The sequence below is a fragment of the Lepus europaeus genome, chromosome 8, assembly GCF_033115175.1.
Source record: "Lepus europaeus isolate LE1 chromosome 8, mLepTim1.pri, whole genome shotgun sequence".
Taxonomy (NCBI): Eukaryota; Metazoa; Chordata; class Mammalia; order Lagomorpha; family Leporidae; genus Lepus; species Lepus europaeus.
The window spans coordinates 27,623,091-27,648,120 of record NC_084834.1 but is presented as its reverse complement, the minus strand read 5'-3'; the positions used below and the strand labels follow the sequence as shown (position 1 = coordinate 27,648,120).

General features: G+C 43.4%; 1 protein-coding gene across 6 annotated transcripts in view; it reads left to right on the top strand.

Annotated features, from left to right (window-relative positions):
- DCLK2 (doublecortin like kinase 2) overlaps positions 1-25,030 on the top strand; it is a 191,030-nt gene that overhangs the window by 117,856 nt on the left and 48,144 nt on the right. For all 6 annotated transcript variants that reach the window (XR_009866623.1, XM_062199512.1, XM_062199515.1 and 3 more), the window contains exons 4-5: positions 5,373-5,474; positions 11,867-11,961. Coding sequence is in view for 5 of the 6 variants with exons in the window: in XM_062199512.1 (XP_062055496.1) it covers positions 5,373-5,474; positions 11,867-11,961 (197 nt within the window). In the remaining variant the exon portion in view is untranslated. The remainder of the gene's footprint in view (positions 1-5,372; positions 5,475-11,866; positions 11,962-25,030) is intronic.

Here is a 25,030-nt window from a genome sequence, read left to right as displayed (position 1 = left end):
CTCTGCATTTTGAAGGAAGATGGCCTTGACAGTACTATTTGTTTGTTTTTAATGTCTTATTACAACTCTGGGTTATTCAGCCCTGTCACCCCTAGAGTTTTCTTGTTTTTGTTGTTTCATGTCTCTATTTTTAAATTTTTTTAATTTATTAGAGAGGTCCCATTATTGGTTCACTCTCCAGATGTGCTCAGTGTCCCAGTTGGAACAAGCCGACAACATTGGGACCACAATCCAGGTCTCTCATGTGATGGGTAGGAACCAGACTAGTTGAGCTATCACATTAACAGGATTTGGAATGGGGAGTGGAGCTGGGACTTGAATGCAAGCACTCTGATGTGGGTTGCAGGTGCCCCAACTGGCCTGTTAACTACTAGGCCAAATGGCTGCCCCAGAAGTACTCTTTTTGAAATAATTAAAATACAGAGTAAATAAAATGAAAGCTTGCCTAGTTGTTAAGAAAAAAAAAAAAGGGCAGGGGGAAGAAAAATAAAAACCCAACCCCTAATTCCAGTTGTTTCCATTTTTAGCAGTTTAGTTCCATCTCGTACTGCATTGGTTTGTCTCTGAAATGGATTTCCTGCTCACATTCAGAATGATGGCTGGCTCTGCCAGGTTAAATGCATGGGTAGTGTTGAACATACAGCAATTAGTTGTCCGATTTCCTTGATGTATATGTGCAGATACATAGGACAATAATAATTGAACTGTTATGGTGATTATCTGAGATTTCCTTTTATTTTGTAACTTTTTAAAAAATAACATGCTTATATAGTTTTTTAAAAGCTGCTTCATGGGGGGGTTAACAAAATCCCGTTTTCTTGATGTTAGCCAATAAATTGGAGTTTTAAACTAGCAGCTGAAATGTTTCAAAAAAATTTTTTTTAATTCTAGGATTATTGCTTTACCCTACTGTATTCAGTGATTTGTTACCCTAATAATCAGTGCTATAGCTGATAGTAAAATCAGTTTCATTATTTATTTATTTATTTAAAGTCAGAGATACACAGAGAAATGTAGGGACAGAGAGGTCTTCCATCCACTGGTTCACTTCCCCAAATGGCCACAATGGCCAGGGCTGGGCCAGGCCAAAATCAAGAGCTTCTTCCAGGTCTCCCACGTGAGTGCAGGGGTCCAAGTACTTGGGCCATCCTCTGCTGCTTTCCCAGGTACAATAACAGCGAGCTGCATTGGAAGTGGAGCAGCTGGGACTTGTACTGGCTCTCATGGGATGCTGGCACTGCAAGCAGCGGCTTAACCCTCTGTGCCACAACGCCAGCCCCCAATTTCATCTTTAAATCAGGTGAAAACCAAATAGACACAACATTTTACAGAGAAAAGAGATCTTAGCGATATAGTCCCACTCTTTAATTTTATATGTATAAAAAAGTTGGATTTAACGAAATTGGATGAGGGCAGGCATTTGGCCTAGCAATTAAGAAAATGGTTAAGACAGGGGCCGGCACTATGGTGCAGCGGGTTAACGCCCTAGACTGAAGCTCCGGCATCTCATATGGGCACTGATTCGAGTCCCAGCTGCTCCACTTCCAATCTGGCTCTCTTCTGTGGCCTGGGAAAACAGTAGAAAATGGCCCAAGTCCTTGGGCCCCTGCACCCATGTGGGAGATCCAGAAGAAGCTCCTGGCTCCTGGCTTCGGATCGGCGCAGCTTTGGCTGTTGTAGCCAATTGGGGAGTGAACCAGCAGATGGAAGGAAGACCTCTCTCTGCCTCTCCTCTCTGTGTAACTCTTTCAAATAAAATAAATATTTTAAAAAGAAAATGGGGAAGACAGCTGTGTCCCATATCAAACTACCCGGGTTTGATCTGCTCCTGATTCCAACTACCTGTTATGACAGATTCTGGGAGGCAGCAGGTGATGGCTCAAGTAGTTGGGACTCTTGCCACCCACATGGGAGAACTGGATTGAGTTCTCAGCTTTCTGTTGTGGCCTGGCCTAACCCCAGCCATTGGGGACATTTGGCAATTGAACCAACGGATGGGTACTCTCTGTCCATTTCTCTGCCTCATTTTTTTTCTTAAAAGTTACATTGATGTTAGTGATTCTGAGAGTCCAGGAGATAATAAATTAGTCTGTATTTTGCCAAACAGTTGCAGTGATACAGACTTTTAAAATTGTTAGATTTTTGTGGTACAGACTTCCTTGTGTAATTCTTTGCTCTTTCCCTGTATCAGTGACCCAAGTACTTGGGACCCTTTTATCTGCTCCTTTTGTTTGGTTTTGTGCTTTATTTTTCACTTCTGCCACATTTCTTTGAGAGTTTCTATGTCATTAGATTGCAATAGCCCTACTATAGACCTGTAATACCATTGGAAAGTCTTTAATTGTAGATAACCTCCTTTTGTGTTATTTATGCTAATGAGCTTTCTCATTCCTGTGTGATTAAGGTGGACTGAACTACATATTTATATATCGTCCCTGTCTTACATTGTAATTTCAGCTGTAGTTTCTTGATATGAGAAGTCTTTAAATCTTCAAAAGTTTCATGAAATTGCCTCCCAAGTAAAATTTAAAAAAGAAAATGTCTATTATGAAAAAACTATGCTTGAATTTCAAATTTTTATTCCAAAATAAACATCTTATAGTTTCTTTTTGCACAACTTTTTAGAAGTACCTACATATTACTGCAATATCTGCAGTTGTCATTCTGAGAGCTGAGACAGGGGCCAGCACTGTGGCATAGTGGTAAAGGCACCAACTGCAGTGCCAGCTGCTCCACATCTCATCCAGCTCCCTGCTAATGTGCATGGGAAAACAGCAGAAGATGGCCCGAGTCCTTGGGCCACTGCACCCATTTGGGAGACCCATAAGAAGCTCCTGGCTTCAGCCTGGTGCAGCCCTGGCAGTTGTAGCCATTTGGGGAGTGAACCAGGGGATGGAAGATTAATATCTCTGTCTCTCTCTCTCTCTGCCTCTCCTTCTCTGTAACTCTGTCAAATAAATAAATCTCTACTGAAAAAAGAAAGCTGAGACATTGAAAAATGTGTTCTAAGTAATTGGGTTAATTTGGATAATAACAATAATAAAACACAGTGGTTAAAAAGCCACTTGAGGCCGGCGCGGTGGCTTAACAGGCTAATCCTCCGCCTTGCGGCGCCGGAACACCGGGTTCTAGTCCCGGTTGAGGAGTCCCAGTTGGGGCGCCGGATTCTATCCCAGTTGCCCCTCTTCCAGGCCAGCTCTCTGCTATGGCCTGGGAAGGCAGTGGAGGATGGCCCAAGTCCTTGGGCCCTGCGCCCGCATGGGAGACCAGGAGAAGCACCTGGCTCCTGGCTTCGGATCGGCGAGATGCGCCGGCTGCAGCGGCCATTGGAGGGTGAACCAACGGCGAAAAGGAAGACGTTTCTCTCTGTCTCTCTCACTATCCACTCTGCCTGTCAAAAAAAGAAGCTACTTGAGACACTGGCAGACTGCTTAGGGTCAGGTTCCAACTCGCTTTCTATTCCAGCTTGCTACTAATGTGCACCTGGGAGGCAGCAGGCAATGACTGAAATACTTGGGTGTCTGCTGCCCATGTAGGAGACCATCAAGTTTCAGGCAACTGGTTTAAGCCTGGACCAGCCCCAGCTGTTGGCATTTGTTAGTCAGTGAATGGGAGATCAGTCTGTCTTTGGCTCTCTGCCCTTCCAATAAATAAAAATAAATGAAAATTTTTAAACACATAAAATTTTGTTCAGCACTTACTATGTGTGCACAAGCATTGTACTTTAAGGTGTATATGTTGTAACTTTTAGTTGGATCATTTGTAGTTTTTTTTTGTTTGTGATGATAGCATGTGAGAGACAGGTGAGAGCTGTTCAGTTCTTCCCCCTAATCCCTAGTTTTAATTAACCTTGTGCAAAGTGGGGATAATAATGGCTATTCTGTAAGGTTTTGTGTGAATTACATTAATTAATGTCACGTGAGTAGAAGGGTGCCCATCATACAAGTAATATGTGTCTACTACTGTTTTTGTTGTCATTACACCACTACCATTATGTGGTAAATTTTACAATAAAAGCCAAATCCCAGACCTGATTCTCCCACAGGTATAATTACCAGGAGCCAAATATTTAAAAAAAAAAAAAATTGTGTTGTAATGTTGTTGACATCCCAATTTTCTGTGCTTTCAGGCTACTGACAATATCATTAAAGAGCCATTCAAAAATTATAGAATTTGGCTAACCTAATCTCAGTCCAGTAACAAAATGCTGTCAAGAACTGGGTGCAGGCCTGGCATCCATCCTGGTTCCTAACTTGGCTTTGAAGGAGGCAGGGAGGGTTGTTCTGCAGTTCTGGATATTGGCTCTGTTCTCCAGCTCCTAAAAGAGGACAGAGACCTTGCCTTCAAAAGGTATCTAACCAGGTCCACACCCACGCTTTTCAACAACGGAGTACTTTCTAACATCCATAATGCTGATTAAGTAAGCCAACTTTGCTACTGCTCCTTTGATTAGCATCTCAAATGCTAACCAGCCTCCCCTGGTGTGCATTTTCCTGATTAGCGTACTTCACATGTTAATTTACTGCCCCTGAGATAAAGGGTAAAAGCAACCCACCTTTTAATCTTCCTTCATAAATCGCAGTATTTTAAAGTAAATTACAGACAATACGGTATCTAATTAGGCCTTATAGCAAGTCTATGAAGTGTATTTTATTTGTATCCCAGTCTCATAGGGGAAAAAGCTGAGGCCTAGGACCTAACCCAGGTCCTTCAGGTAACAAATGTGAAATCCACGATTCATCCAAAACTCTTCAAATTAGGATTATTTTAGCTGCTTGTAGTTTTTGTTCTCTGAATACGATGTTATTTGGTGGTTTATGAGAGGATCGCAAGTATTAAAGCTAGTTTCCTTGTTTGTGATGCACTTCATAAATTAGAGTGCCATTCCCTTTCTAAAGAGAGCACAGTGAAATTGTAGCAGTTATGTGTCAGTGCTAACTAAAGGGGCAGGCGTTTGGCCCAGGGGTTAAGATGCCAGAATTCCACAGTGGAGAGCCTGGGTTCCTGATTCTAGTTTCCTGCTAACACAGACCCGGGGCTATAGCAGAGACTGCTGAGGTACTGGGTCCCTGCCACCCATGTGGGACACCTGGATTGAGTACCTGGCTCCTGGCCAGCATCTGGGGCGTGAACCAGTGGGTTCATAGTCGTTTGTCTCTCTTTGTCTTTGCTTCTCTAATATGTATTTTTTTTTTAAGTGCTAACTAAAGATAACCCTGTGTACTTTTAGAAGTACACTTCTAAGTACTTTTAGAATGGCTGAAGATGATGCCGTAATGGTTCTATTGCAGTGGTAACCTGCAATCATGTGTAACCTGCCTCTGGTCTGTATGATAGCCAGACTGATTTAGCGTTCTTCCTTTTCCTTCTAGAATGCCGAGTCCTGAAGTCATCTTACTCACGATCCTCAGCTGCTAAGTATTCCGGATCCAAGAGCCCGGGGCCCTCGCGTCGCAGCAAATCACCAGCTTCAGGTAGTTCATGCAAAAGGGGTGGGTGGCCCTGGAAGCAGCAGCTCCCTCTCCTGTTTTTCATCCTTATGAGCCTATTTATTAGTAGTAGTATTACTAACCAGTTTTAACTACTAAGTAGTCTGTGTGCAGCCAGATACTTGGTCAACCTGTAGATGACTTGATTTCAAAAACCAAAGTGTTAACGTCTGTTTCCCAAAGTTATAATATGCTCCGGAAAGGACTTGTGTGGTTTTGTTCTGATACATTTTCCTGAGAATAGCCTTATTATCTAGAGTCTTCTGGTATTTAGATAGATGTGGCTCCCATTTTAATAACTCCTGCATTTTTAATTGTGCACTGTATAATTTGGATATTATCCTAATATTACCTCTTATAAACTAATAAGTCAACCTCCCTCTCTCTCTCTCACTTCTACACAACACACAGAAATATGTTCATAAATTTACACTGGCCTTACATTTACAGCACAATAATGGCACTGATTTTTGTTGGAATGTGGTACTTTCCATACTTAAGGGTCAGGCTTGCCTGTGATTAAAGTTTCTTTCAGATCCTAAGCCTTCAGATTTTATTTTTTCATGCTTAATTATTGTGTAATTAAAAATAGCATAAATATCTGATTTTATTGATTCTGTGGGTTTGTTTATAGTAATTAAGAAGTAGTTTTGCTGATACCATTGTTCAGTGAGGGGAGAACTATTGAAAAAACAAACCACTTGTGATTTTACACATGGGAAACCTAGAACATCTGAAAGTAGTATCAATAAACACCATCATGAGCATCAAACTTCTGAGATTTTGAACATTGCACTCTGCCTGCTTCCCTGCAGCGTGTTCCTTAAGGCAGGTTTTTTCTTTTTTCTACCTTCTCGTGTCCACACGTCGACCTGCTGAATAACCACTGTCTCCCCCCGCTCTGTACATTCTGCATGTGCACAGTAAGGAGGGCTGGCCACTACTCCAGTGCCTATTCTGCAGCCAAGTCCCCAGGTGAGCCATGCTTAGTATGGCTTTGTCGCTCTGCCGGGTTTTTGTCCGTGTCTTTTGCCACATTTCTGTTTCCTTTTGCTCCGTTTCCATGAATGCATCTGGCTTATTCCAGTGTACATCCGTGCAGTACGAAACGCTTGACGATGCACAGGACGCCCCAGCCGCCTTGGTTTATCATTGAGTCAGCTACTGTCGGGAGATGGCCAAGTTCCTGTCTTGTGTGTGGTGCCAGGAGGCGCCTCGCCTTAAAGGTCTCCCTTCCCCGTTAGTTTAGCAAGTTTTCTCTGTAACTGAAAAAGGTTCGTAATTTGAAAATGACCATAGAAGCATTGTACTCTTCCACCCTCATTGTTCCAAGTCTTAGAATTCAGCGGACTTTATAATAGCATATGCCAGAGTAGAGTTCTGGGATAAGGAGGCAGTTTTTCTAGTTGTCAAACAATTATTTTCATAAAATTCTTGACTTAACATACTCTGAAAATGTGACTGACAATACGAGCATTTTTAAGCAGAGGTATCTCTCTGCCATCAACCTCATTTAAATTATTTTACAAACTTTGTAAGATGTCTCAAAACTGGGAAAGCTAGTACAATATGAAATTTGCATAAATACACGGCCTGGTGTTATCAAATGGTAGATGTATGTCTTCATCAGGTTTCTAGCTTTTGTTTCAGGTGATATATTTATAAATGTCTATTACATCACTAAGATAATTAAACACAACTAGGAAGCATGGTCTAAAAATCAGGTGTGATGAGTTCTCCTCTGTCTGTCTTCCCATCCACACCCTGGTCCACAGAGGAAAATGAGTGAACTGAACTAACAGCCGTTTTTGTCCAACAGACCAACTACCCCACAAAATAGGCCAGAAAATGTATCAATAATTCATTAAGATGAGAATTTGGGATGCTTAGAAACTGATTAGGAAATTGATAGCATTCCACTGTGAAAATTTTCAACCGAGTCCATGTTTGGTTTTGAATTAATAGGCCTCAAACTCATCAGTAAAAGTTGTGAGATGTTAAAAATCACATTTCAGAGGGCAAATGCTCTTCTTTATATGAGATTAAGACCAGGGGTGCTCAGTACTTGCTGTAGTGCAGAAAGCTGAAAGCCTGAGGCAAGTGCTGTGACTAGAGTGAGATTCTGCAGACAGCTACTCTGTTAATCTACATGGTATCTTCCCACCACCTACCACCAAGGGGGAGGCAGTTTTGTTTTAAAAGTAAAAGCTCCAGTACCCAGGAGTAGCTCCAGTGTACCTGTTGCCATTTTTAAAGTTCCATGGGACTAATTAGAATTTTGAACAAACAGCTGTTCATTATGTTATTAATATTGCACTACTTCAGTCTTGGGACAGAAGTAGTGTTTTGAGTGACCAAAACCTTTACCAAAACTCAACCAGAGGAGCTAAGCAGAATTAATAAATACATAGATGTTAATCTGGATAACATAAATGGGTAAATGTTATAAATTGGGTATTTTAGAAAATTCTTGCTTAGGTTTTATTTTTTTTTTTAAGATTTATTTACTTGAAAGGTAGAGTTACAGAGGGAGAGACAGAGAGAGTCTTCCATCTTCTGGTTTACTCCCCAAATGGCCGCAATGGCCTGGGCTGGGCCAGGCCAAAGCCAGGAGCCAGGAGCTATGTCCGAGTCTCCCACATGGGTGCAGAGGCCCAGGTTTTGGGCCATCTTCAACTGCTTTTTCCAGGACATTAGCAGGGAGCTGGATCAGAAGTGGAGCAGCCAGGACTCAAACTGGTGCCCATATCAGGTGCCAGTGCTACAGATGGCAGCTTAACCTATGCCACAACACTGGCCCCCTTGTTGTTTTTTAAAAAATTTTTTTAAATTTTTATTTGAGAAGAAAAGAGGCAAAGCTGCCAACTATTGGTTCACTCCTCAAAGGTCTGCACAATGCCAGGAGCCAGGAACAATCCAGGTCTCTCACATGGCTGGTGGGCACCCAACCTGTCCCTTGCTTCTTCCCAAGGATCAGGGATGGAGCTGAAGCTTCAACCCCCAGGCACAATAACATGGGATGTGGGCGTCCCAACCAGCAGCTTAACCGCTAGACCGAATGCCAAAATACCAAATAAATACCAAATATAAAAAGTATTTAGCACAAAAATACAAGAAAGCTCCCAAGTATAGTTCTTACCTTACTGTGAGAGGAGGAGAGGAAATACAGGGTGTAAGATAGGAGTGTAGAGGCCAGCGCTGTAGCTCACTAGGCTAATCCTCCGCCTTGCGGCGCCGACACACCGGGGTTCTAGTCCTGGTCGGGGGCCGGATTCTGTCCCGGTTGCCCCTCTTCCAGTCCAGCTCTCTGCTGTGGCCAGGGAGTGCAGTGGAGGATGGCCCAAGTCCTTGGGCCCTGCACCCACGTGGGAGACCAGGAGAAGCACCTGGCTCCTGGCTTTGAATCAGCACGGTGTGCCGGCCGCAGCGGCCGTTGGAGGGTGAACTAGAGGTAAAGGAAGACCTCTCTCTCTCTCTCTCTCTCTCTCTCACTCATTCTCCACTCTGCCTGTCCAACAAAAAAAAAAAGTGTAGGACCATCTGCCAGCTGGCATTGCACACCTTCCAGTGGGCAGCACAGTGAGGAGTGAGGGCCCCTCTTGGCACTGGCTGGTCAGTGTCCCATTTAGCGTCCACTAAGTGAAGACATATGCAAATATGTGAAATTAAGGACTACTCAATAGAGAACATTTTTCAGAACTTCCCCAATACTATTGAATACTTGGAGAGCTGTTTGGGATCACAGTTATTCTGGGGAAAGTATGGACATACAGTTGACATCAGTTAAAGCTCTGGCAATGAGTTTTGTTCAGAAACTGTGCTTCGACAGGGGGTGGAGGAACATTGGCCTCTCCCGAGCCTGTTATCTGCAAGAACCCGTCTTTCTCCTCTGTGCACTTTCCTGTCACCATTCTCAGGCAGCCTTTGCCATCAGTGGGGCTGCTGACTACAAGGAATGCTAACAGGACTTATTTAAGATTGATTTATTTGAACGGCAGAGTTACAGAGGAGGGACAGATCTCCCATTCATTGGTTCACTCCCTAAATGGCCAGGATTGGGCCAGGCCGAAGCCAGGAGTCAGGGACTCCATCCAGGTCTCCTACGTGGGCGGCAGGAGCTGAAGAACTTGGGTCACCTGCTGCTGCTCTCTGGTGACCTGTGCAGGTTGCTGTGAGGGTGGGGGAAGAAAAGCAGGGCCTCAGCTCACAGCAAGGCCACCAGGTTATCACCCGCAGTAACCTCTACCTATTGTGAATCTTATTTATTTTTTTCAGAACAGTTTTAGGTACATAGCCTAACTGAGCAGAAGGTACAGGTTTGCTGTGTATCCCTGACCCCTAAACATCCACAGTCTCTCTGGTGATCACCGTCCCCCACAGTGTAGCTCACATTTAACACTGAGGAAGCTACACCGATGCGTTGTTACCAGCCCTGCACTCCAGAATTCCCTCTTGGTGTTGCACATCTCGTGGGTTTGGAGAAATTTAAAATGACATGTGTCCACCAAGAGAGTGTGTGACTAGTCACCCCACCTTAGAAATCCTCTGTGCTCCACCTTTCAAATAAATCAATAACATTGGTGGAAATTTACCTTAATTGGAAATGACCACGGTTGTTGATTACTCTCAAATGTTTTGAATTAATTGTATGGTTACTTCTAGGTATGGAAAAATCTGATGACCAACCTCCAACTTTTTTTTTTTTTTTGAATGAGTGGTTTTGAATTAGAAAAACGAAAGTTTAGAAATATAAAAAAAAAAAAAATCTGTGGCTGGCATTGTGGCATAATTAGGCCAAGCCTCTGCCTGCTGCACCGGCATCCTGGTTTTTGCCCTGGTTGCTCCTCTTCTGATCCAGCTCTCTGCTGTGGCCTGGGAAAGCAGTGGAGGATGGCCCAAATGCTTGGGCCCTGCACCCACGTGGGAGACCCAGAAGAAGCTCCTGGCTCCTGGCTTCAGATCGACCCAGTTTCAGCCCTTGTGGCCATTTGAAGAGTGAACAGTGCATGGAAGACCTCCCTCTCTCTGCCTCCCTCTGTTTGTAACGCTGCCTTTCAAATAAATAAATAAATCTTTAAATATATGAATATATGTTTATATATATTTTATATGTATATATATAAATCATTAAAACAATTATAAATCTTGCCAAATTTTTAAATAATACAATGAACACATTTCAAACACATACATAAACATATCTACAGATGATTTGTTTTATCCTAAATATTGATCCAGAATTTCTGCCTCCACTGAAGGACTAGAACTCAGTTTTTTGAGCCACCTGTTCAGTTCCTGTACCTGTGCATTTGGCTTTGTGTACATACTAACATCCTTTAAAATCATAGCTGTCTGTTCACTCTCTCATGTTAAGAAAAGAACAGGTTGAGTTTGCTTTTCTTTCCATACAATATGAATAGTAGTTTTTAATCACTCTTGGGCAAAAGTTTTGAGGATTAATGCAAGTAATAAAAGGAACTACAAATACACTTTCAAGGAGAAAAACAGTACCAGATGTTAACCACTGCCTTTGTGCAATTGCTGCAGGAGTGGAAGCAGTTGATAAAATTAGGAATGAATATACATACATTAGGAATGAATATGATGAAATGTTTGACCCGTGTTCTACAATGCAGAAGTGGCAAATTGACCATCCTTTCTAAACAGTGGTGACCATTCTCCTAGCACAGGATCTAAAATGAACTTTCAGCCAAGGAAGTGTGTGGAGATTTAGAGAGCAGGTATATAAAACTACCAAGATCTCCCAAATAATGGGAACCTAAGCTGTGAAGAATATGGGAGGAATTGGAGATAATTTGTCTAAAAAGGAACTTGAAAAAGGTCTTTGGCCTTCAGGCAAATATGTAGATATTGCAAGGAAAATACCAGCAGTATTGCCTTGGTGCTGAGACTGTACTTAGGAGTGTGTCTGGATTGTGGTGAATTGATTTGGGAGAGGCACAAGAGCTTCTTGGTTGCTCGAGTTGGTATACAACAGGATATTGGCTATTGGAGATGATCGAGCAGCTGGCAGAATAAACCATTATGAATAACAGCTGTTCATTTCTTGACCTTTGCTACCAAGCAGGATACATGGACCCATTCTTGTTTGCATCTCTAATTCCACAATGTCTTATATATGTGTTTATATCACTGTTAGACAACTATTATTGAAAATTTAGTCTCACTCCTTGTCAGATCTTTTTGTCTGTTATGCAAAAATATTGCATTATTTTTGCTTTTTGCTGACTTGTCATCTGCTTTGAGCTTTAAGTGAAGCTTCCTTGGAGCTGTGTTTTGCATGCACTTAGTGTTCTGTGCACCTTGGTAGTGTTGTGTTTTGATGACTTCTCTCTCCTTTGTTGTTTCATGATCAGTTAATGGAACTCCCAGCAGCCAACTCTCCACTCCTAAATCCACGAAGTCCTCCAGCTCCTCTCCAACAAGCCCAGGAAGTTTCAGGGGATTAAAGGTATGAAGTAGGATCGGGGCATGTTTGTGTGATTTTGTTAAGTTAAGGTGCACAGTTTAGCAGTTGGCTTTCTTGAGGGGCTTGAGCACAGTAACAAAATAAAAATGAAAGAGTTTAGGATTTGGAGCCAGACAGACCTGGCTTTTGAATCCTGTGCCCTTTTGTAATTTTGACCAATTCCCTTAACTCCTCTCTGCTGAAGTGTTATGATTTCTAAAATGGCAATACAGTTTTGTGGTTAGGGTGACATAATGTGATAAAGCGTAATAAATGTTTTCCAATTATCTAAATGATTTGTAATGTCAAAGCCTTGGAGACTACCATGATTCTTTAAAAACCTTATAAAGTCTAAAATAGAATGAAACACTAATGAAATATTTACATTTGTAAGTAGTAACAAGAAAAATATGTTCATTTTTGGTGAGGAACTTAGAAATGAGTCTTAGATGCTCTTTATGAAGTCCTAAAAACATGAACAGTAATAACATGGTTAGTAGTTTACTTAATAGGCAGTTCACTTAACAGAGTGGGAGTAAAACCAAGTTTGCAAAATTTTTATTTTGTTCAGTAGCTCTCAGTATGTAAGCTTCTTAGAGGAAATTTGCCTAACAAAATGGTCATAAGAAAGTTCCCATTGTGGGAACAACCAGACTGGCTATATGGTAACCCACATTGAAGTTTGTCTCATCCCATGTGTGTGTATGTCAGTTAACTTCAGGATTAAAATGTGTGGTGTGTTTGGTTGACATCATGTTTACTTCCGTTAGGAACGCATTCTCCAAAGCTGGTTATCTTAGGAAAAGAGGCGCAGAGTAGAGAGGAGGCTATATACAAATCTACAGCCAGACTGAATTTATTCAGAGAAAATGAAGTCATAGAGGTGGGTGACCAACTGCCCACATGCACACCAATGGAACACAATGTCTGTCCTTGACAGAAGGCCTGGCCCCAGTGGCCCGGGCCTTTAAATATTTCAGGAAGGCTAGGGATGAGAGTGAGGGTGGGGGTGGCAGGCAGAGGTGAATTCCTGGTACTGGTCTTTCAGGTGCCCATGCAGGGCCTTAGGAACCTATGAAAGAGTACAGGGATGGGGTATGAAGGCAATAGAGTGTGAGACCCAATTGAGATTCAAGGGCAAGGAATAAATTCCAATGTTCATCTTTTGGGGAATGAGCAAGAATGGCTGAGGCTCATGTCTTTGTTCCATCAAGTTACCTAAGTATTCAATTACAGACGAAGAGATTTCCTTTACTTTAAGGATGTTACAGAGTATTGTTCATTGGTAGACTAAAACTGTAAGAGCCCCACTACCCTTGCATAAATGAAGAATGAAAACCTGACAAGCCTCTTGATGCAGACATAGCAATGCATGAAGTCTGGTTTCTCCTACTGCTTGGAAGGTTCTGTTCTCTACTTGATTGTGTGGTCAGTCGTCCTGCTGTGAGTGTGTTGTATGTGCCTCATATATTTAAATGCCTGAGAACAAAAAGAAATTGTTTATATATATATGTACTTATATATATATATATATTTAGTGTTTATATGTATTTCCATATACTTGTATTGTTTATATATATGTATTTCCATATATACATATATAGGTATTTCCATTTCTTATATATAGCACATATATAAGAAATATATATTATATACATGGAAATATATATATTTCATATAGCACACATATTATATGTTAGAAATAGAGATCTTCCACCAGATCTGGGCTAGGCCAAATCTGGCAGCCAGGAACTCAGTCCATATCTCCCAGGTGGGTGGCAGGGACCTAAGTACTTGAGCAATCACTTGCTTTCTCCCAGGGTGCACATTAAAAAGAAACTGGAATGGGAAGTGGAGCCAGGATTCAAACCCAGGCATTCTGATGTGGGATACTTGAATTCCACATCTTTTTTTTTTTTAGGTTTATTTATTTATTTGAAAGGCAGAGTTACAGAGAGACAGAGGCAGAGGCACAGAGAGAGGTCTTCCGTCGCTGGTTCACTCCCCAGGTGGCTGCAACGGCCAGAGCTGAGCTGATCAGAAGCCAGGAGGTTCCTCTGGTTCTCCCACATGGGTGCAGGGGCCCAAGGACTTGGGCCATCTTCTAGTGCTTTCCCAGGCCACAGCAGAAAGCTGGATCAGAAAAAAAAGATATATGTGTTTAGTTGAAAGGCATAGCTATGTTGATGGATGAAGGCTAACACTGCAGGGATGGGATGGGGTGAGGGGATGGGGGTGAGATATCGTCTATCTACTGGTTCACTCCCACAGTTGCCACATCAGCTAAATCTGACCCAGGCCAAAGCCAGGAGCCAGGAACTCTATCTGGATCTTCCATGTGGATGGCAGGGGCCTAACTATTTGAGCCATCTTCCTCTGTCTTCTCAGGTACATTAGCCAGAAACTGGGTCAGAAGCAGAACAGTTGTACTCTGATGTGGGATGCCAGCATTGCAAATGGTGCCTTAATCCACTGTGCCACACCAGCCCCTAGGCATTTTTCCCACAAATTTGCTTAGGTCTGTCTGTTCATAATAGTTTCAATAGAATTCTTAGTTGTCACTTCTCCCAAAAATTAAAAATCACTATAAAAATTAAAAATCACTATGTACTAATTATTTTCAGATTTTTTTCCTCAGTAGATTGGAAGCATTCTGTTACTAAAATATGCATCTAACTTTCCAGAGTTATAGAAGCAATTACAATCAATTCATTTCTGGTTTCAGTTGTCTCATCATTTGTTTGTTTGTTTTTTTAATTTTTATTTCATAAATGTGAATTTACAAAGTGCAACTTTTGTATTGTTGTGGCTCCCCCCCCCAACCTCCCTCCCTCCCGTGGCCCTCCCCTCTCCCTCTCCCATCCCACCCTTTATCGAGTTTCATTTTCAATTACCTTCATATACTGAAGATCAACTTAGTATATACTAAGCAAGGATTTCAACAGGCTGCCCTCACACAACCGCACAAGGTATAGGGTATTGTTTGACCAGTAGTGTTGTTTTTAAGTTTCATAGTAAAACACATTAAGGACAGAGATCCTACGTGGGGAGCATGTACCCAGTGACTCCCGTTGTTGATTTAACAATTGGCACTCTTATTTGTGACGTCAGCAATCACCCGAGACTCTTGCTATGAGCTGTCTAGGCTATGGAAGTCCCTTGAGTTCACCGACTCTGAACTTGTTTAGTCAAGGCCATGTCACAGTGGAGGTTCCTTCCTCCCTTCAGAGAAAGGCACCTCTCTCCTTGATGGCCTGTTCCTTCTGCTGGGGTCTTGTTCACCAGGGTCTTTCATTTAGATTGTTTTTTTGCCATCGTGTCATGGCTTTCCATACCTGTGAGACTCTCATGGACCTTTTAGCCAAGGCAAAAGCAAGTAACTCCCAGGGCTGGCGGTGTTGATCTGGGTCAAGCCTAGCATAAGCTGTCCAGTGAGCTACATGCAGAGGTCATTTCTGTTGCTCACCAGGGGCTGGTATTCTATCTGCCCTAGGACTGTATGTGGTCATCTGGTGGGCACCTTTGTCCCTGCTTGTTCTGGGGCCTGGTCACTTCCCCTTTTTTGTTACCCAGTGCTAACTTGGGCTTCCATCTTTTTTCCTAGTCCCTCTTCAACTCTAAGTACAAAATTATCCTTTTCTCTTGTTGCCATCTGGTCAGTCCATGCTGCTTATTAGCAATTGAGACTTTAGCTTCAGGCCTGGACAGCCGCCCATTTCAAGTGCATACATGTTAATGCTGTGTGAACACACCTGCTCCCTTACACATGCACATATACTCACCATATACTTGCATTTGTGGAATGAAAATTCATGGAATTTGAAAAACTTACAATGGTGTTACCCTAGGTGACATTGTCTTTTCTATGCTAGGTGTGCCTTAATTACTATAATGACCCCAGAGTACAGCACACAGTGTTCAAGGTTTACTGATTGACACTGAGAGTTTCAGACAAACCATCTGCAGATTAAGGGACATGCTGATGTCTGGCCAAGATTGAAGATGAGTGGCTAAGTCAGATGACGAGCAGAGGTCTCTCCGTGACTTCCACTCTCCTCCACCATCTGGGATTTGTGAATTGCTGCTGTGAGCAGCCTCTGGGTTTTCTTGTTCTCATCTGCCAAGTGAGGATAATTGACCACTAAAATGCTAAGATTATAGTTCTTTGCAGTTGCAAAACAAAACAAAAAACCTCTGTAAGAAGTTGCGGACTGTGGTTCTCTTCCCCTCACTTTAGAGCTGATACAGAACCACTTAAGTCTGAGCAGCCGAAAGAGTACCACACTGAGTCAGCTTTTCAGCCATGGTGCCAAATGTCTTGAACCACGGCCTCTTCTTGTGAGTTGTGCCTTGTGGAAATGCTGCTCATTTCCAACAGTCTGTGGTATACATTGCCATTGGGATGAAAACCTGCTTTTCAAACAACACGACTTGGTCAAGTTAGGTTCCTGTAGTGAGCATGCTAATGTTGATCTCAGTGTAAGCTCCATCAGCATGTGTCCACATTTGCATGATTTTTTTTTCCATTGAAAGGCATAGAAATGGAGGGACATTACAAATGGAGAACTACAGATAATCACCATGTGTTAGTGCATTTAAAATAGCTCTTTATGATCTATTAAGAGGGACTAACTGGCAACAGAGGACTGCTTGTCATGGGCCGGAACTGTTGATTCTGGTTGGATACTTTCATGGCCTTAGGGGTCGACCATCTTTTTTCAAAGACTCAGGATGATAAAAACGAGCAGATCAAGCCAGGAAGGCTCATGCAGGCCTTGATGCCTGCTTCTCTGTTTGCTAGGACGCAGCTTTGGGTGTGGAGTATTTTTTAGTTATTTGGGTTTTACTCACCAGGAGGTAAGCAAGGTTAAGTCAAAGGTAAGCAGAATTTGATGTCTGGCACCGTTTGCCCCACTTTGTGCTGATTTCTGGGAATTATTTTATATTTTGGTAGGGCTGTTGAAAGGACTAAAAATGGAAATAAAATAGTGCATGTGATGTTTAATCTCTGATCACGGATGATGGGCACTTTTATGTGCTCATTTAAAAGATGGGGAACAGCGCTGTGGTGCTGTAGGTTAATCCTCTGTCTGCAGTGCTGGCATCCCATATGGGCATTGGTTCAAGTCCCAGCTGCTCCACTCCCCATGCACCTCTTTACTGTGGCCTAGGAAGGCAGTGGAAGATGGCCCAAGTCCTTGGACCCCTGTACCCATGAGGAAGACCCAGAGGAAGACCCTGGCTTCGGATCGGCGAAGCTCTGACCATTGTGGCCATTTGGGGAGTGAACCAGTGGGTGGAAGACCTTTCTCTCTATCTGTCCCTCTCACTGTCTGTAACTCTACCTCTCAAGTAAATAAATAAATTCTTTTTAAAAAGAGAGCGAGATGGGGAGCACAGAGACAGCCCTTCCTATCTGCAGTTCACACTGCAGCTTTCTTAGTAATACCCTTGTGAGGAAGGCAGCTCTGCGCCATGACACTCGTGTTGTTTGAGGGGCTAGACCAAAGCTTGCACAAGAGGTAAGCTATCTTCAAATTGAATAAGTTTTGCATAGTGGAAGTATAAAAATTAGGGTGATGACCAAGTATTTAAGATTCTTTCAACAGAAAACTGAATGAGTTTAGGATAACTGATAGGTTGCACCTCAATTATAATTTGTTGGCTTGCCAAAGTAATAGTTCAGAAAAAAAAAACTACTCCTGACTTTTGTTCTAGATAGTAAGGTTGACTTTATTCAGTTGTGGGTGGGGGCATAATGATGGTACATGGAGCCCTACAGAAGGCCTCACAGTGGGGGAGAGATTAGATATCAGGGTCAGATACCAAGGATGTAGCCCTGAACTGATTTAGCAGGATTCTCACTCAAACAGGAATCTCCAAGGACAGGGAGGGAAATCCAAGATCAGGCCTCCTGGCTGAGAAATCAGGGGCTGGACTGGAGCTTTGGTTGGAGAATAGTCTTTGTCAGTAGTTACCCCAAACCATACATAGGATGTGGAAGCTCCAAGTGATCTCGGGTCTTTTAGCCTAGGGTTCATGTTGCAGAGGGAGACCCTGAGGTTCAGAGCTGTGAGGTCACTTGCTCAGGGTCCCATTGGCTGGGCTGCTTACCATTTCAGGGTCTTTAGCCTCTGTGGTTCTGACCCTTCCCCCCTGCACTGGCAAGCCTGCTCTGCTGGCATCCCAGGAGGAAGCTGGTGTCATTGTTACAAAAAAGCTCTGCTGTTTGTGTTTTAGGAGAAGTGCAGGGTTTGCCACTGAGTTCCTGGGTTTTGGTTTGCACAAGTGCTGTACGTAGAGAGGTTTGAGAGACTGGGCAAGGGAGAAGGTGGGCAGGGTTGGGAAAAGGGGGAAAATTTCTGGCACTGGGGAGAAGCTGGATGTAAGGAGGTGGAAAGGAAGCATAGATGCCTGCTGGCAGCTCTTCCTGGGAAGAAACCTGGGGAAGAGCTTGCCAGTAGGAACCTAGTGAGAAACGTGTGAAATGTGACACAGTATACTCTGTGTGTGCAGTGCTTCTACCAAATCCATAAGCGTGAGTGAAATGACAAATGTCCACAGTTGACGGGAGCTATTGGTTTTCTTTGGAAGCCTACAGTAGAGTATGGCCAGAATAGGCATACGTTGGAAACAGCATAGTCCTGGCCTGGCAAATGCATGAGTTATGTAGATAAGAGATTGTCATATGCTGGACCTGTGGAAGCCGCCTTAGGAGCAGAATGGAGTAGCTGGGATTTGAATGCAGGGCCCATGTGCCTTCTGCCAGCCTGAAGGAAGTGAGAAAGCAAGGCCAGTCTGTTGAGTGACAACTGGATACAAAACGGTTAGCTTTGTAAAATGAGTCATTAAAGGTTGGGACCTCCAAGTCAATCCTTAGTGGGCCTTTACCCCAGAATGGGTTCCCATGGGATTAGAACATGGCTCTGCTTTTGTTTGCATTTAGGAGATCTGGCTGTCCTGAAGGGCAGGGCCTTTCATGGTGATGCTTACCTAGAGAGGAGGCCTTTGGCAAGCCAGACATGAGCCTCTTCCATCATGGCAGTGTCAGGTTGCCTTCTGTGGTCATGCATTTGGGGAGCCAGGTGGTACAAGGCCTGTGGGACAAGCGTGCATGGCTCCTTGGGACTCTGTTTTTCTTTGTCATCCTTTAATTATTAAGGTTTTCTCTTAACAATCCAGCCTGTCCTAGTAAAGGTAAAGGAACTGAGAGGAAAACTTTTGGCCTGTGGAGGCCAGAGATTAATTTAGAACTGACAGCCCTGGTGTGCAGGTACTCAGAGAGCCTGGAGAACAAAAGCCTAGAGCTCCCTTCCTCCCTGCTGCTTCCTCATGTGGCTGGGGTGGTGGCTCTTAGCGTGGGCATGAAGTCAGAGTGCCTAGGTTTGACCTTGGCTTGGACATAGCATCATCACCCTGTGAGTATGGTCCACTGCTGAGTGGAGATTAAGTTTAGAGAAAGTGCTGAGAATGGCTTAATTATTCTTTCTTACTTGTAAACCTTGAGGTTTCCAGGTTCAGTTTTTCACATGAAGGAGATATTATCAAAAAATTAATATATTATGCATGGAAGAACAAAGACTGTGGATCTCATCACCTCCCCTACTTTTCTTCCCATTGCTGAATTTTCTTCCAGTTCTGTTCTTCGTGTCTGTTGTTGTGCCCTCTCCACATATCACAACCCTACAAGCAATCCATAGATGACAGTACTCCCAACAAGTCATCCCAAAACTCCGCAGCTTCAAGCAATAATAAAAAGTCTGTTTTCTTACCTGGTTCTCGTAGGTCAGGAGTTCAGGAGCAACTTTGCTGGGTGATTCTGGCCCAAGCTCTTTCATGGGTTTGCAGTCAAGGTGCAGGACCAGGGCGACAGTCCCCCGAGGCTGGACTGGGAATGGAGGCTCCACTGCCAAGGGGACTGTTTGACCTTCTGGCAAGTTGATGCTGGCTGTTGGTGCTGTCTTCCTTCCTCTCCATGTGCACCTCTTTGTAAACTGGCCTGAGTTTCCTCAGAACGTGGCAGCTGGCTTTCCCCAGAACCAAGTGATGAGGGAGTGAGAGCAAGAGGGCTGAACAGAACGTCTCCTGTTTGTGATGGAGCCCTGGACGCTGGACTCCATCATTTCCCAAGTGCCTTAGGTGTCACATATCAGCCCAGTTAGGTATGGGAGGGGACCGCAGGAGGGCATGAAAAGTGGTAGGTGAAACTGAGGGAGAACTGCTGGGAGTCTGAATCCCATACCAGTCTTTTCTCCATTTGCATTAGTTGTTTATGAGAAGTCACCCAAAGTTTCTGTCTTAGGCTATGCCGCCTTTGCTTCCTGTGCTCCCAAGCCTTCCGTCCCCTCTCCATTTGAGAGCCACCGGAGTCTCTCTCCCAATCAGTTTTATTGCTTTGTTGTCCACCCTATCCTTTGTTCTCCAGAGTCAGCCCTCCTTGTCAAATCCCAAACAACCGCCGCCACCATGCCGTGCTGTTTTCTTCTGTTGGTGCCCAGCCTGCTGATTCCCCCGTCCTCCTTGACCTCGGCCTGTGGTCTGCTTCCTCTGGCCTGGCTCCTCAGAGTCCCTTCCATCTAGCTGGTAACTTCCCCTGCCGGGATATTAACTGGGCTTAAATCACAGCGTTTTCTTGGGGACAGATAGGCAGTAAAGAGTACTAAATGTGTCATCAGCTGCCAGATGGACGAAGAAAGCATTTCCCTGCACTTTAATTCATCATGCAGGTCACAACTGAAGATTTTTAAGGCAGTGGCAAGTTAAGGCTTCCAAGCCACGGGCATGTCTGTGGACACCGAGGGGTAACGAGGCTCAGGTTTTGATGCTGGAGCGTTTGCCTGGGGGTTGTCTGCTGTGAGCAGTCTTGTGGGTCGAAGGAAGGGGAGAAAGTACGCTTGGAACATTATCCGACATCTTGAGATTATAAACCATCCGATGTGCTGATATTTTATCTGATGACGTCTCCTGGGCCTGCTGGTGGTGAAAGATTTCCCAGATTTGTGAAGTGCGATGAAAGTGCGGGTAGTATCTCATCCTGACTGGCAGAGCTAAAATGTAACTCTTTGACCTTCTGAACTTGAAAACTTCTTTTGGAAGCTGTGAAATGTAGATCCACAGTAGCTGCCGACCTTAGACGTTCCTGCTTTTCCCTGGAGCTTCGTCTTTTCTTTTGTTCTTAATACTGGTTAATAATCTCCAACACTAAGGGGCCGACCACTCGGATGCTCATTTCACTACTCCAGAAATGCCGAGCAGTGACTTCATCCTGGAATGCAATTGATTTTGTTGGACAGAAACACACACAGAAGGAAGGACTCTAGGCGGTTTTGAAGACTTCAGAACGCTAACAAAATAAATCCTAGTGTGTGAAATCTCGGACTCCACAGACAGTGATTTGCACAGTGAGGCTGCTCGGAGAATCCAGTGCATTTGGGGATAAGTGATTCATCTGGGCCAAAGCTTATCCTTGTGTGGGTGGAGGGTGGGTGTGCCAAGCAAATCACCATGTACATTGAATCAACTGCAAGGACCTAATTTTATTATACCGAGCATGTGTGTTCACAGTAAATGCCCACCTTGAGTCATTAGATTCTTCATAATATATTAGAAGTGATCAGATGGCATTAAGTCTTGGAGGTTGTTGCAGTGGCTGACTCTGGCAGCCTCTGCAGTTGGAACTGAAGAGGCAGACACCACCACCCCCACCCCCCGCAACACACACACATGCACATCCCAGAACCCTGGACCTTGGTAAAACCCCACAGAGAAAGCAGGCGGGCTTGTTTAGCAGGTGGATATGGTCACAATGTGTATTTGTTGCACAACATCCTTAGCTGAAGGAGCACTCAGAGGGATGGGATAGGGGTCAGTGTTGGTGTTAGCAGAACAGGCCACGTGGTCTTCTGAGATTGCAAGCCAAAGGTCAGCAGGTTGTTGTCTTGAACTCTGTTCACATACAGGCAGTGAGTTCTGTTCACCAGACATAAATCTCAAGTGTCACTCATTTTGCCAAATGAAACCAAGTTTAAGATATGACTACGTAAAAATAATTCACGAGAGTCCCCAGGTGCCACCTCTGTTTTTGTATTTCTTTTTTCATTCTGAAGTATTGCAGAGTACTTCAAATTATCAGAAATCTATTATAAAAGTTGCAAACCTTTCTGTTCTTAAATGCGTTCTTAGTTCAGCATTGGCAGTAATTAATACAGCTTTCCTTCTAGTTAATGGACTTGATGTTTCTAAAATTAAACAAACAAACAAACAAACAAAAACCTGGGGGACTGGCCTTGTGGCGTAATGGATTAAGCCACCACCTGTGATGCCGGCAACACATATGGGTGCTGGTTTGAGTCACTGCTGCTCCATTTCTGATTCTGCTCCCTGGGAAAGCAGCAGCTGATGGCCCAAGTGCTTGAGCCCCTGTGCCCATGTAGGAGACCTGGATGAAGCTCCTGGCTTCTGACTTCAACTTGGCCCAGCCCTGACCATTACAGCCATTTGGGGAGTAAACCAGTGGATAGAAGATCTTTCTCTATTTCTCCATCTTCCTCTCTCTCTATAACTCTAGCTTTCAAATAAATAAGTCTTAAAAAGTTTTCAAATAAATAAGTCTTAAAACCTCACAAAATAACAATGAAGCTAATCTGTTCAAAAATACTGTCCAGAATACTTGGGCTTTATTTTTTTAAGAGTATCCATTTTTTTAAGATTTATTTATTTATTTGAAAGGCAGAATTACACAGAGAGAGGATAGGCAGAGAGAGAGAGAGAGGTCTTCAATCCTCTGATTCACTCACCAATTGGCCACAATGGCTAGAGCTGTGCCAATCTGAAGCCAGGAGCTTCCTTCCAGTCTCCCATGGGGTGCAGGGGCCCAAGGACTTGGGCCATCCTCTACTGCTTTCCCAATTCATAGCAGAGAAATGGATAGGAAGTGGAGTAGTCAGGAGTTGAACCAGTACCCATATGGGATGCCGGTACCACAGGCAGCAGGCTTACCTGCTATGCCACAGCGCTAGCCCCGACTTTTAAAAAATCTTAAATACACTTCAGAAGTCATTATTTTATTATTTTAATTTCACATGTATGATGTTTGCATGTGGTAATTTGAAACAGGTATTCAATGAGTAATGATCAAGTTATGTTAACATTTTCATCTCAAACATTTAAAAAATTTGATTAGCAATAGTTGTACATATTTATGGTGTATAATATGGTGTTTCAATGGAAGTCAGATTTTTAAAGAAAAATTTCTTAAACTCTGGATTAAAAAGCTATGAAGTTATGTGACAAAATTATAGAGCTATTACTGTTACTTATATAATTTGAAAACATTCTAACTATCTTGATGTGTATTTTCATGAGTGAGTTTGAAATTGGGTGACGTGCCTTACTCTTTTTTTTTTTTAAGATTTATTTATTTATTTGAAAGAGTTACACAGAGAAAGAGAGGCATGGAGAAAGCCTGAGAGAGAGGTCTTCCATCTGCTGTTTCACTCCCCAGTTGGTTGCAGTGGCTAGAGCTGCACCAATCCGAAGCCAGGAGATGGGAACTTCTTCTGGTCTCCCACACAGGTGCAGGGGCCCAAGGACTTGGGCCATTTTCTACTGCTTTCCCAGTTCATAGCAGAAAGCTTGATCAGAAATGGAGCAGCTAGGATTCAAACCAGTGCCCATATAGGATGCTGGCACTGCAGGCGGCAGCTTTACCCACTGCGCCACAGCACTGGCCCCAGACGTGCCTTACCTTAAGAACCTTGTAGGACTTCTGTTGCGCTCTTACAGGCTACAGCAGTGTGAGAATAGCCTAAAAGCTCCTGGATGCTGGAGTCACACCTGGGTTTGGATTCTGATCTCCACCCCCTAAATTTGCAAAGGTGTTTGAAAAAGTCATACAACCTTCCTACACTTTGGTTTCTTTACAGGTCATTGAAAATGAAAACATTCAATGTAAAGTACTCATTAGGAGTTGGCACAGAGTAGGTATTCAGGAAGCTGTGTGGGTGTCATCTTTGCTTTTCTTAAAAAGAGAAGGTAGTTCTTGGCTATAGATAACTGGTAATGATGAGTGACAGAGGAAACTTAAATTATGGTAACTGAACAATTACAATTGCTGTCAAAAACGTCCTGCACAGGTGTTGTTAATACTGGCTGCACTTTGGATTATCTGTGGAGCCTTAAAAAAATGCTGATACCTAGGCTCTGCCCCCAGGAGTCCTTCCATTAATCTGGGGTGCATCCTGGCAATAGAATTTTTTATTTTATTTGACAGGTAGAGTTATAGACAGTAAGAGAGAGAGAAAGGTCTTCCTTCTGTTGGTTCACTCCCCAAAATGGCTGCTATCTGCCGATCTGAAGCCAGGAGCCAGGTGCTTCTTCCTGGTCTCCCACGTGGGTACAGAAGTCCAAGCGCTTGGGCCATCCTCCACTGTCCTCCCGGGCCACAGCAGAGAACTGGACTGGAAGAGGAGCAACCAGGACTAGAACCCAGCGCCCATATGGGATGCCGGCACTGCAGGCAGAGGATTAACCAAGTGAGCCACAGCGCCGGCCCACAATAGAATTTTTCAAAATTCCCTCCACAATTCTGTGCAGTCAAGGACAGAGAACTGCTGCTTTGTAGTAATGACAGTGTGCTGAAGGTTATTCTGCTCTCAAGTTTAACAGTACGATACAAGACTTAAGTTGTATGGAATGCTTTCCTGAGAGTTTGCCTGCTGGCCAAATTCAGCCTGTTGCCTCTTCTTACAAATAAAATTTTATTGGAACGCAGCCATGCCCATTTGTTTATAGTTGGTCTCTGTTGGCTTTCCTGCTCCAACAGCAGGGTTGAGACCATGGTGTCCCACAAAGCCTGAACATTTTGGCCCTGCACAGAAAGTGTTTCTGACTTCTGCTGTAGACCACATGCCATCTGAATTAGGATGTTGTTTTCCTAAGTATATTCAAGAAAGTTAACCCACCACACCAATATCTCTTAGACTCTGTGCAAACTCTTCCTACTTCTAAAAAGAAATGGCCAACATTAGCTTGAGGTTAGTGATATGCTTTAATGCATTGAGTAACCATTCTT